The 12,769-nt window shown below is 37.0% G+C and overlaps 1 protein-coding gene across 3 annotated transcripts; it reads right to left on the reverse strand.

The window, feature by feature from the left end:
* Positions 1-6,971: 6,971 nt before the first annotated feature.
* LOC135072256 (protein RER1) lies at positions 6,972-12,076 on the reverse strand. 3 transcript variants are annotated; one of them, XM_063966196.1, is made up of 6 exons: positions 12,002-12,076; positions 11,722-11,858; positions 11,050-11,154; positions 10,172-10,268; positions 8,737-8,960; positions 6,972-7,296 (listed from the first exon to the last, which is right to left on the reverse strand). In XM_063966196.1, the coding sequence occupies exons 2-6, from the start codon at positions 11,797-11,799 to the stop codon at positions 7,213-7,215; spliced, it is 588 nt and encodes a 195-aa protein (XP_063822266.1). In that variant the 5' UTR covers positions 11,800-11,858; positions 12,002-12,076; the 3' UTR covers positions 6,972-7,212. The 3 variants fall into 3 exon arrangements, with proteins under 3 accessions (XP_063822266.1, XP_063822267.1, XP_063822268.1); XM_063966197.1 differs by having other exon boundaries at positions 11,998-12,065; XM_063966198.1 differs by having other exon boundaries at positions 12,006-12,052.
* Between the last annotated feature and the right edge of the window lie 693 nt (positions 12,077-12,769).

Below are 12,769 nucleotides of genomic sequence, written 5' to 3' on the forward strand. Positions count from 1 at the left end.
TTTGCTGCTTAACTTTTGCAGCTGAGTAAAATATATTTTTAGCGTTTTGAGTGGGAGTCAGAAGTATAGGTCGCGCAGTAAGAGTTGAGGCGATCAACACACAAGCAAAGATTTGTATTCGTCTGTATGTCGCGGGGATGTTTGCATATTCTGAGTTTCGGACCAATTTGTGTCTTTCTGAATCAAGTATTACATCAGTGTGAGTGTTTGTGTTCGCCTCAACTTTCGTTACGCGACCTACTCTTGATTTTATGATAAGAGGAAGAGTGAAAGGTCGATGGTTCTTATTATAATGAAAAATTAAACTGAAGGAATACATATGTAAAACTTTTAAAAACATTTTAATACAACTTGGTCGAGTTAACTGCGCACCTGGCGGCCGTGACGTCACATCGGCGCTCTGGTACGAACGGGGCGGGAGATGAGCCGGTGAGTGCGAGCGAGAGTCACATTCCAGCGAGGTGCGCAGCTCGACCGGGTTACTAGGTAATAGGCGACAGTTCTAGCTACCCATTTCCGGTCATGTTGTTTCGTTCTATATCGCAAAGAAACATCATTATTGATGAGAGCGAGAGAAAAAACGGAAATGGGTAGCTGGAACTGTGGCCCATTGTGCATAGCATACTACTAGCGAGGAGACCCAATGCAAGTAGGTGCCGTTGCCAGAAACTTTACCAGATTCGGATTATTGCCACTATTTTTTACTTGGTTGGTATATTAAAGCAACTTGATGTTAATAATTAATGTAGTGCAAGGTTAATCAATATAGGTCAGTAGTAGTTTCACTTTATAACATATTCATGCATTATTCGCTATTTCGCACTATTTAAGTTTATGTAGTGTGGCTGCCTACTAAATAAATAACGCTTTAAAATATTTTCTTCTCTGTCCTATTCAAGTAGTTACTTTAATGCTATGCTGTATTAAAATAACTTTATAATAAAAAATATATTTTTTAAGGCAGCAGTAGGTAATGTTGCCACGGGAATATTGCCAAAGGATGGCTACACTCACACGGCTCACACCCCTAAGCCCAACTGACAGATCCACAGCCTAAGGTCAATCGATTAAATACAGGGTAGTAGGTTACTGCGTAGAGCGCGTTCCCAGAAAAGGGTAATCTACCTTCCTATGCCGAAGGTCCGTAAGAAATCTCAAAATATTTTGATTATGGAAAAAGTAAGATTAGGTATTTGACTAGAAGAATAAGCAAAATAATCTGCATTTGTACACAGCAACAAAAGGTAAGGTCAAAACGGAGGACATTTGAAAAATATGAAAAAAATATAGGTATCCCTTTCAGACCTGAAAATTTTTTTCTACAAAATTTATGTTTTCTCGGATTTTATGTAACATTTGGTCCATAAGGAAGACAAGAAAAATAATATAAAAATTTTCCGACTTTCCATTTTTTCAGAAAAGTACCCGCACTATCGTGCGTGCTAGGACTAAGTGCACTATACGCACGCTCGTGCATAATTAATAAATTAGAGGAAATCCATAAGAAAATACTAACTTTTTTGGATATTATTGTTAAAATTTAATAATAATCAGCTTTTACTTGAATAAAACCATTCCAACTCATGGCCATTGAAGTGTTATGAGCTCCTGGTGGAACAATTGGAGATTGTCATAACAAATATGTTGTATTTCCATTTTAAGAGACTCAGGTCATCAAACACGAGTTATTCTGACTCTCCTCTTTTAACTTATGGTCAGACATGAAATTTAACGTTTTTCGTTGAATAATACCATTCATGATAATGGTGCTAGTTCCATACAAAGGCAATCACTGTCAAATTTCTAATAACATGACGGACGCTGGTGAAATACCGTAGAAGTATATAAACCTGTGTGGAGGAACCGCTTATGTATACAAAATTACTAGTGCACCAACACCCTGCTCTTGCTCAGCAAAAGCTGTACTTGCATTCAAATAAATACTAAAATCAAGCATCAGTCTTCCAGCAGTTAAAAGCCAAACAGAGCAAGGTACATTTCTTACAACCTGCATCTGCCAGTAACATATTATTATACTCATTAAGTATATAACAGTTACTCATCTATTTAGTAACTATTAGACACTCTATCCATTTTCTGACAAGCTTGCAAGACTTTGAAGGCTGTACTTTCCACAAATGGTATGTCCTCTAGAGAAGTAGGATGATCATAGGGAACAAAGTTAAATACGCTTCGCAAAGTTGCGAATCCTAACGTCTTCAGAATGTCACCTATGACTACTTATCGTATATTTAGTCACCAGAACAGATACAACTGGGGAAAGAAAAAAATCCATGTATGAAAGCATACCACACATTTTATCAGAGGAGGTATTAACGGCTCGCCCAGTTTTTTCCAAGTAGTAGTTATTGAAGCATTTGGCTCCTAGTCTATAAAATTATGGCCAAGGAAGTTTCCAAAGTACTTCATTGGAGTCTGTACAGTCGAATAGATTGATTATCTATCAATATCTTTCATTTATTTTACAGATATGCCCTTTGCCTCCATATCCTAGCCCTTTTCTCTCTTCAATTGGCGTAATACATGGTAAAGTTACTTTTACGAAGGATTGAGCACTACTGGTACTCCCTGATGGCTCTGCAGGCCCAGATCTAGCCAAATCAATGGATTGCTGGCACAAAATAACTTCATTTCATACTACTTCCTTCTTTTGATCTAAATGATGCAGAAGGTAGCTTTCGTCTGGATTTTTTTATGTCTGAGTCATTTTCATCACCTAATAAGCATAAGATAATGTTTTCTGATAATTAAACTGCTACATCAAAAAGTTAAATTAAAAAATGACTATTATTTTAATTAAATATCCAAAAAAACAATACGCACGAGCGTGCCGTTTTTTCCCTTTAAAAATGAATTTAAACCGAACTGCTACGATAGTGCGTATTACATTTAAGTTAGTTTTAAGTAAGCAATACTATAAATTATTTTAATGGTTTATCATTTATTTATTAGAATACAATATTTACTTTATAAATAATAACATTTTATCAACAATACTAGCAAAATACTATTTTATTGTTTACGTACCTCTCCGGGAGTTCGCGCCGAAAAATTCTGACATCTTTCACAATCGCTGTCCGGCGACCAACTACCCGCAAGAGGGTCCTATATTTTTTATTAAAAGTATCATAATACGCACGATCGCCGCGTACCGATTTCGTTCCGAAAAACAAAATTTTGCCAAGCAAATTTTTATTTTAAGTCTATGCGCACGCTTATTTAAGTCAGGTCTGAAAGGGGTATTCCTGATAACTTTTACTAAAGCTTTTTTGGCTAGATGGCCATTCATAAGTCTATCTTCTCCATAAGTTAGGCACAGTCTTTATGGGACACCCTGTATACCTACAACGACTACTTGATACTTAATGTATCGGGTGCGTCGCCGCGTCGCGTCGCATTGCGTCGTGTTCTGGTCGTGTTGTCGCATATTTTTCATTCACTAGGATAACAGGTTAAAGCATTGTTTTTTTTATCCACAACGAGGAAGCTCTTGGCCTGTATCTCACCTGATGGTAAGTGACGATCAGGCCGAAGGTGGAAGCGAGCTTCACCCGGAGTCCTCAACCACGGAGGAACTGGCTATCTTACCTCCAACTGCCGGAACACAATAATGCAGTTAATATTGTTGTTATGGCGACAGACTTAGGTAAGATGGTGGTAGCTAGCTAGCCAGGCGGACTTAGAACAAGCCCTACCACCAACCAAACCGAACAGAAAAATCTGCCCCCACTGGGAATCAAACCCGGGACCTCTGCGTCTGAAGCAGGTGGTCTTACCACTAGACCACAGAGGCGGAGGTGGAACACACTATAGGTATATTGTTTCTATATAGGTAGTCGTAGGTATTGTGTATTTTTTCCGAATTGGAAGAAAATGTCACCAGATTCTACTATAATCCCACCACACTTGTTCAAATAAAACGGTGTAGGTAAGTATTTGAAGGCCAAAGGCCGAGTCACCTACGTTTTGGCCCAGGCACTTGTATCTAAGCCTGGTTTACTTATGGGTGGGTTTGGTTCATATACACGCGCACGGTTAGTAGGTGGCGAGTGATGAGAAGTGCGTTCATCATCAAATCGGCACTGGAAGTCTTCAAATTAATTATTAAGGCTACTTGATGCCCTAAGCAATCAACCTCCCTATTTTATTACCTACTACGAGAATGTATAATATCTTCATTGATAATTTCATGAGAATGTCATTTTGTAAGTAGGTACCTAGGTGGGTAATGAAAAGAACCGACCCAATCAAGAAAAGTGCATTTTCAAATTGCAGGTAACGTGTATCGGGCCGTAAAATCGTTAACTCGCTAGTTAGCTGACCTAGATTTTAACTAAACATCAAAAGTTGAATAACTGATAAAAAATATGAATTGAATCAATATCCAGAAACATTATCCAATGGTACCTACTTAGAACAGAGTTTTTCAGTAGGTAGACATAAACCGTTAGGGACGAGTAAGTAAGTAAGTACCTAGGTACCTACATATTATTCTGTGCTTAGGGTTGCTTTGCTGCAATAGCAGCAAAGCAATACCTATTGCAGCTACTCATGGCTCCAACTTAATTATTTCGTGCATGAAAGCAGTTTAAAACTAAATGTAGGTCATGCTTCTTATCATAAACAACGCTTTTTTAATAGATTCTCACACGAAGGTTTCCTTTTCTTCACTCTTATAATAAGCCCTTTAAATTAGAGATTAGAGTGTGTTACTTTTGTAGGAACTTGTTGAGGGACGAGTCACGACGATAGTACATAAATACCGTGAATAATAAAATTAAAATACAGCTATTAACCCACCATTAACCATTGGCACATTTTTAGTCGTCATTACTTATGTGACGAAACAAAAATGGTATGTGTAACCCGTAATTACTTACTGAAAATACTATTTGTTCTATAAACTGAGCTCAGTTTATTCCTGAACGTAGTTTTTCGTCAGTTAGAAAACGAATTGTTTGATAGGTACCTACCTACCTCCGAAATAAAAGTTAAAAATAGTCGCTAGTGATAAAAATACAGCAGCATTCAGCACATTGTGCGTCGCGTTCGTCAATATCTAATTGTGAGTATTTTTGACGCAGTTTCTAGGTACGCTACACAACACGGTAGGGCTCCAGGTCATACGTAAGCAAATACGGTTAAGAAATTAATGTAGGTAATTTACATAGGATAAAAATAGAACAGAATATTACAAGGTACTTCTAATTGGTAGGAACTTTTAAACCTTAATGGATAAGAAATATCGATGAAACTATTTCTTATCAACCGAAAGAAGGACTTCGCGCTCTACTTACTTTAATTTTATATATGATCCTCTGGTCAGGGGATTTGTAGAATTTTTGTCCACATAATTATCCCCTCTCTGCACGCAACTATACTATGGAGGACATTATGAATAGCGGTTCATGTGAGTTGACCAACTCTTTTGATCTGGGTACTAGGTAGGTAGAGGTACGATTTACCGCCATCAGATCGATCGTGCGCACATACGACCCAACCCAATATCGTCAAAAATACACGAACTAAAGTATAACTTATCTCTACACGTGGAAGGTGGGACGAACAGTTCCACTGTTGGACAATAGTGTGAAGCCGGCATGCATAGGTATTCAGGGAGCCCCTACATGTTAACTGTGGTAAAGGCTATGAAATCATATTATGTATATGTATACCTACTTAGTATTATTAAACTTGACTAAATCTCTATTCTACGAAAGTAGAGCACCCAAGCAGCGACTTCCCGATTTCAAGTCTGCGACTCGTCAATGTTCGTGTCCAGCTCCTATCCCAAGCAGTTGTTCATGAGACTTGTTTCTTTGTTATTTAATACAAACTTATTGCTCAAATACAGGGTGTCCCAAAACTCGAAGTCAAGTGCGTACCGCGTGGTTCCACCGACGGGCTAGCTAGACGGCTCTATCTGTATTTTTTACATGAAGAGCAACCAAATGATTTAAATTGCTTTTCAGGTAAGCAGCTGAAAATAGTGTTTTTAACGAGATGCGAATACAGTTACGGCTATTAAGTATGTACCTATTCTGTGGTTACGGGTACTATTTTCAAAATGTGTTTCGGAGGCTCTTCGAAAATGCAATAATGTATAAACTTACCTAGGTAACTACAAAGAAGAACGTCAGTCATGTTTTTCCTTTCCCTTAGTACCTACCTGATATGAAGAGCGACATGTCGAGTTATTAATAAAAGTTACACCCTAGTTGAAATCTGGCTTAAATTGTCATTTAATATGGAAATATCATTTTAATCTAGTTCATCCTAGGTGTAACTTTTTTATTAATAAGGGGGTTAGTCATACAAAGGGTCTTAAAGAAACAAGACCTACATCTTGCTAGTACAAGGCGCGAAGACATAGTAGGTACATTGATTATATTTATAACGTGTTACCTAAATATGGGCTCATAATTAACTTAACAGAGTATATTATTGTGTAGATAAAGATAGGTATTAGTGGTATTATAAGACGTCCACTATGTTACTTACGACGCTGTGTGATCCTATGCTATCGTTTCGTTCGTTCGTATCGTTTTAAAATATATGTAATATGTATAAAATTTAACAACTTTTTACAGCTAATACAGCTATGTATGTGTCAACGTGAAATTGTGAACTCTGTCAGTTTATAATATAACGCGTTAGATTGTAAACTAACAGTGGGTTAGGTTAGGTTAGATTGTAATTTAACTACGTCAGATTGTAATCTGACGGAATTCACAATTTTACGGTGACATATGTATGTAAGTAGTTACATAATTACCATTAGAGCTAATATATAAATATAAGTATTTATTAATATAGGTCTTACTTCTTAAACCGACGTTATATAGAGCTATTAAAAAAGGCCAGCTTCTTCTTATCACATTTATCATAGAAACCCACTTTATGATCACGCGCATTTACCTTATGTCGAGGAGAAACACAAAACAGACGAATACGAATGATTACTTTTTGGCTTTTATTATTTACATCATAGTTTACATTAAAAATATTTTTTACAGTTCCGTCTTTAATTTCAAAAATAATAAATATTTTAGTGATTTACGACACAAATAATGAAATTAAAGAAGATAAAACATTATAATAAAAACTGTATTTCTAGAATCGTACAACAGTTTTAAGTTAATTTAACTATGACTCCTCCCGGCATTCGATGCTAGCATCGTTTAAAAGTGGTCAGTTAACAGTTACTGCAGGGTCAACAGTTTTGTACTTTGGTTTGCTGTGAGTGAACGGCAGGTACCGGTATTTGATCATATGCTGAAAAAAAAACAAGACTTAATAAAATGTAAAGAAGAGGATAATTGAGGGAATGCACGGCAGTACAGGTGGAATGGATATTGAGCGGGATTCTATTTCATCTCTTAGCTCATTATACTGAGGTAAATATACAACCTCTCTTCAAAGGTTACGTCATAAGGCTCTTTTACATACTAACACGGGGTTCTTGACATTTTATTTTTAAGCTAAACTAAAAGACAATGCCGGAAATTGGCGTCTTTTTTTTTTTCGCGCGGCCATCGACCAAACCATCATCATCATCATCAAACTTCTAACGCTCGTAACTCAGTTCAGACTGAGTTAAGAGGTATACATGTCTTAGTAAGTTTGGTTTATTACACTATTTTGTAATCAAAAAACAAGGCTTGGTCGATGGCCGCGCGAAAAAATAAAGACGCCACCTTCCATACAAAATCTGGCATTGCCATTTATTGAGGAAATATCTACAGAGAATTCCAAGCATAATATTTTTCCTGGTAAAATAAAAATAGGTACCTAACACATTTATTTATTTTTTTGCACAGCATAAAGTAAGTTGAACTAAACTTTTAACAAATACTTCATCATTTATCTATTTATATAAATAAAAATGAATTGATGTTTGTTAGTCTGATTAAAACTCGAGAACGGCTGGGCCGATTGAGCTGATATTGGTTTTAAAATGTTTGTCGTAGTCCAGGGTAGGTCTAAACGGTGAGCAAATACGCGCGCGATATTTTTTTTCTGTGACAGACAAAATTCCAGGCGGGCGAAGCCGCGGGCGGAAAGCTAGTATGTAATAATAATTCTGCTAAGTGCAAAATCCTTTTTGTACTTTAGTGTTTTTAGAGAAGATTAAGTTTTTTATAAAATATTTAGCGCTCCTGCACACGAAGCCGCTGCCGCGCCGTCCCCGCGCCTTTGCACTGTTTATACGCGCCGCGTGAAGCCCGCGGCGGCGGGCTTTTCTCGGCGTGTATGAACAGTGTAGGGGCGCGGCGTCGTGTGCAGGAGCGCTTAGGCGGAGCCACCAGCAAGGCGGAGCGGAGCAGAAAAGTTTTTTGAATAACCAATCAGATTCCATTATTTGCACATCTCCACTCTGCTTCGCCTTGGTGGAAATGGATCGAGCGGAGAAAAGCGGAGAAGTGTCAGGCACAATTATTGTTTTTCTATGGAATTTGACAGCGGCGCGGCGCGGTGTGGAGAAGAGCGGAGCGTTGCGGTGTTTCATAGATAGCAATAGACTGACAGCTGACAGCTACGCACAGCTCACACATCTTCTCTCGTCTCCACACCGCTCCGCTCTTCTCCGCTCCCCTTTGGTGAAAATAGCCTGCCAGCTTCGCCGCACATCTCCTCTCGTCTCCGCATCGCTCCGTCTTGGTGGAAACCGGGCCTTAATTTTAAATTTGTGGGTGCCTATAATATAAGGCTTACCTTGATTTGTCTCTTCATCGTAATACAAAATAGTGTTATAAAATACATGACCAAAATGGGCCAAAATACTGGAATATTAAAAGCGTCGATAAAAGTACAGAAGAATGCAATGATAGTGCTCTTTGTTACAGAGAGCCAGAACTTAAATTCTGGCAGTCGCCGTATGAACGGTCGGAATTCTTCTGTAGCCCTTGTTGGTAGAGCTGGACCATTATCATCATCACCTGAAAGCAAAAGCCAGTATAAATAAATCTTGTATCTGTGAAACACAAGATAAAGAGAAAAAAAAGTACAAGTACAAGGTGAATATGGTTTTTATTTAGGTCTCGGAGATATAATATTGTAGGGAATTTTATATTACTTTTTTTTTAAAACCATCTACAGGCTTCTGACAAACAATTTGGCTTTTTTTGGGGTTTTACGCAGAATTTGCACGTCGCAAAGTGCGTACTTTTCCATTTTCTAAACAGCCTTTATATTAGCTGCAGAGTTTGTTTAATATTTGTATAGACAACTGCATTTTGCGAAGTTCATATTCTGCATTAGACTCCTTTTTTGGCAGGCAATTTTTGGCCAATATTTATGTCTACCAACAGCAACGGTCATATCAATTATTATCATTCGGTGTCTCACTAAGGCGATCACAAGTGATTAATCTTTCAACACTAGCTTTAACTCTTTTTTCGATCTCACCAGGTTTCCACCTGTGGTCACTTAAAAGCGCACACGAGGGTAGTGTTAGCAATAGGAGGAGTAGGTACTTATTTAAAGTGTAATTTGTCTCTGAGGTCTATTTGCAGAGTAGGTACTGTTACTGTAGACGTCCTACTAGCTGAAGACGACTATTCGAGATATTCCGGAGGGCGAATTACGAGGCAGCAGTAACAGCCTCTCGAGGAAGACAGTATTGACGACGTAATGTGAAGACTGACCGAGGTCTTGCGTGTAAGGGAGTATGCTCTGGAAGCATTGATAGAGGGCGTTGTCCACGCGGCACAATGGTTACGTTATTACGTATGCGTAAACCACTAGTTTCCACGGGCCTCCGCGGGTACACGTCGCGGTCAGGTGGGCACCCGCGCGAATGAATGTATGGAAATGCGCTGCTCATATTAAGTTTCGAAACAGAACCGCGCGAGTTTTAGCGGAGGCCCTTGGACTTCCTTCCTGACCGTTAACGTCATGTAAAGAGTCAGCGAAATCAATAACGCCCACGCAAAGATTTTTGCGGGATGCTTTAGTTAAAAAATATGAACACTTGAGGTTGGAAGGAAATAGTGTTTTTTTACCACTGGATAAATTTTAAGAATGGTAAAGCAATACATATGTATCAATAGTTTCGATATACATATTATTAGCACAATATAATAATATTTTGACAGCTTTAATTAAACATAAGTTAACATACTAATAAAAGACATAAATCTTCACTTACCATCAAAATCCATTGCTGGATCAATTTTTGGTGTTAGGAATGCAATGAACAAATTTAAATGGTATATCCCAAGTGCATATGTTATAATATACCAACCCTGAAGAAGACAAAAAATAACATTATTAATATTTGTTTATTAATTACCAGTTTATGTACAATCTAAATTTAAAAAAGTATGTAGTTACATACTAAAAATATCAATGAATTTATTTCAGATTTTCATTTGTGTTTCCTAGCATGGGATTACACCAGGATTTCAGATAAGAATGTAGAAATCATTGTTTCTCATCCTGATCAGTGCTTAGGCATACAAAAGGCTAACCCCACTAGGTACTGAACCTGTACCACTTTATAAAAATCATTTGCATAAAATATCTATTTTTATATTGTGACAAAATAGCTGGATAAATTGTATGGTGAATGATAACAATAATATTTATTATTAAATGGCATTCATGGAGTTTCCTCCTCTTCAATGATGCACTTTTGATAATGAAGTGAGTGGTTATAAAGTGAGTTATGTACAAGTTTAAAATTTTTTTTTACCCTAGCACAGTGTAATAACCCTAGCTTTTAGATTTTACTTTATGAAAATGAGTCAACATATTTTAACTTTTAGCGGATTTTAATATAACATAATTTTTTGGACTGTACCAATTTAAGGAAGTTTAATCTGTGCGAACAAACTACTGTTATCAATGTTGAGTTCACAAATTAAATAGGAACTAAATAATGCAGATAACAGAGGCGGCATGCTGACAACAGTGTGAATAGTCAAATGATTAAATAAATTGAGCAGTTTATTGAGAGACATTGTAGATTAAATTTTAAATGGAAGTGAGTCAACTCTTCGTATTTCAATTGATGATTATACTCACTTGCTTGGTAAATATTCTAAGTAGGAATATTAATACAAGAACTATACTGCCAATCCATCTTCCCTTAGTATATGGTGTCCATCCATCTAGTGTTCCTTGGTAAATCTGAAATAGAGGCATAAATAATAGTGTTAGTGCAGCAATTTGGAAAAAAAAATTACCCCACTTAAAAATGACGTTTGGTACACTTTGTTAAGTGCAAAAATGTATTTGTGAAATTATGTAATTTAACTGTTATCAGTATTAAATTTAAATAAGGGTTCCTTGTCAGGACTACGGAACCCTAAAAAAGAGACAACAGAAGAGGGTGTTACCAGAAATTTACATCCTTGAAAGTTGACAGTTTTCAGAAATTTCTCCTACACAATAATTTCTTTATATCCAACCCCAGTATAGCTTGCCTTACAAGCTAACACATTGAGGACACCATAGAAGCTGGTGATAAGGTGTGGCTCAAGAAACATAGAAAACATTTTTATTATTAAGTTTTAATTATTCATCCATTACTATGGTAGGGTTACTTTTGCTCATCACACAAACATTATTTCCTACAGGGATTCAAATACACTGTTGTACTAAAGAGCGTAATTTAGCCTTAATTAAGTGCTAGTTCATGTTCTTGAGTGACAAGTAGGACGTGTCCTTTGGTTAGAAACCGACTTCGGTGTTTACCTGGGAAATGCGTGACCAAGCTTGAGAAATGATGTTTCTTCGAACAGATTCAGATGCTAAATCATTGCCGTCCATCATACTGATAGCTTTCCTGTAATTCTAGTTAGATTCTAATCACTGTACATCACTGTCACGAGCTGTAAGGAAATAAAACTGCAGTTATTTTATTACTTTCGGAGAAGCAGATAGCAAATTCCTATAATTTCTGAATGAAGGTATTTTTTGTAATTTACGAAAATTAATCGTTTATGACTTAAAATCCACTAATTTTATCACCTACATACTAAAGTTTGACACCTTGCGATTGCTGATTGACATAACATGACACGAGTCGAGTTCATCTACTATGTTCTATAGTCTTTGGTCGAGCACAAGCTCGAGTTGAATTGTTGCCAGCCACGATTAATACTAAAGACTAGAGAGAGGAACAAAAATAACGTTAAAATATCGTTACAATGTTTGTAGCCCCGCCCGACTGAGATCCTAATGTATTTTTCGTTGGAAGAAAACTAGATTATTTTATTTCATGCATTGCACGACAGAAGAAGCCACTCGACTCACTTGGAGCTTTCTGCTGCATCAGATCTGTCGATTTTAATGTTTACCTTACCTTAACCCTTCCTTCTTTGCGGGATTTTTGACTAAATCTCCTCGCGTATTTTAATGGTTGCCTCATTATTCTAATTTAAGTATAACGCATTTTATTTCAACTGGAAACCCTTACGCTACTATTGTGTATTCCGTGATATTACTTCTTTTTATAGGGGCTCTCCTACCCCCATCAAGCTACCTCCCATAGCAGTTTAATTCACCCAATCTTTCTGGGACACACTATCCTATTAATATTATAAATGCGAAAATTTTGATGTCTGGATGTTTGTTACTCTTTCACGCAAAAACTACTGAACGGATTTTGATGAAACTTTACAGTATTATTGTAAATAGAGGCTTATATAATTTATGACGATCTGTGACAAACTAAATTTCACGCGGGTGAAGCCGAGGGCAAAAGCTAGTATGTTGTAAAGATAATTTGTATTAGCCATGA

This window comes from Ostrinia nubilalis, chromosome 5 (assembly GCF_963855985.1).
Source record: "Ostrinia nubilalis chromosome 5, ilOstNubi1.1, whole genome shotgun sequence".
Taxonomy (NCBI): Eukaryota; Metazoa; Arthropoda; class Insecta; order Lepidoptera; family Crambidae; genus Ostrinia; species Ostrinia nubilalis.

What these genes read in the sequence shown, in the direction of transcription:
- LOC135072256 (XM_063966196.1), bottom strand. Translation starts at nt 11,799, where the DNA reads ATGATGGACGGCAATGATTTAGCATCTGAATCTGTTCGAAGAAACATC. An exon ending in TTAGAATATTTACCAAGCAA is followed by an intron (nt 10,269 to 11,049) that starts GTGAGTATAATC and finishes TGTCTTCTTCAG; the next exon opens with GGTTGGTATATTATAACATA. An exon ending in TCCAGCAATGGATTTTGATG is followed by an intron (nt 8,961 to 10,171) that starts GTAAGTGAAGAT and finishes TTTTGCTTTCAG; the next exon opens with GTGATGATGATAATGGTCCA.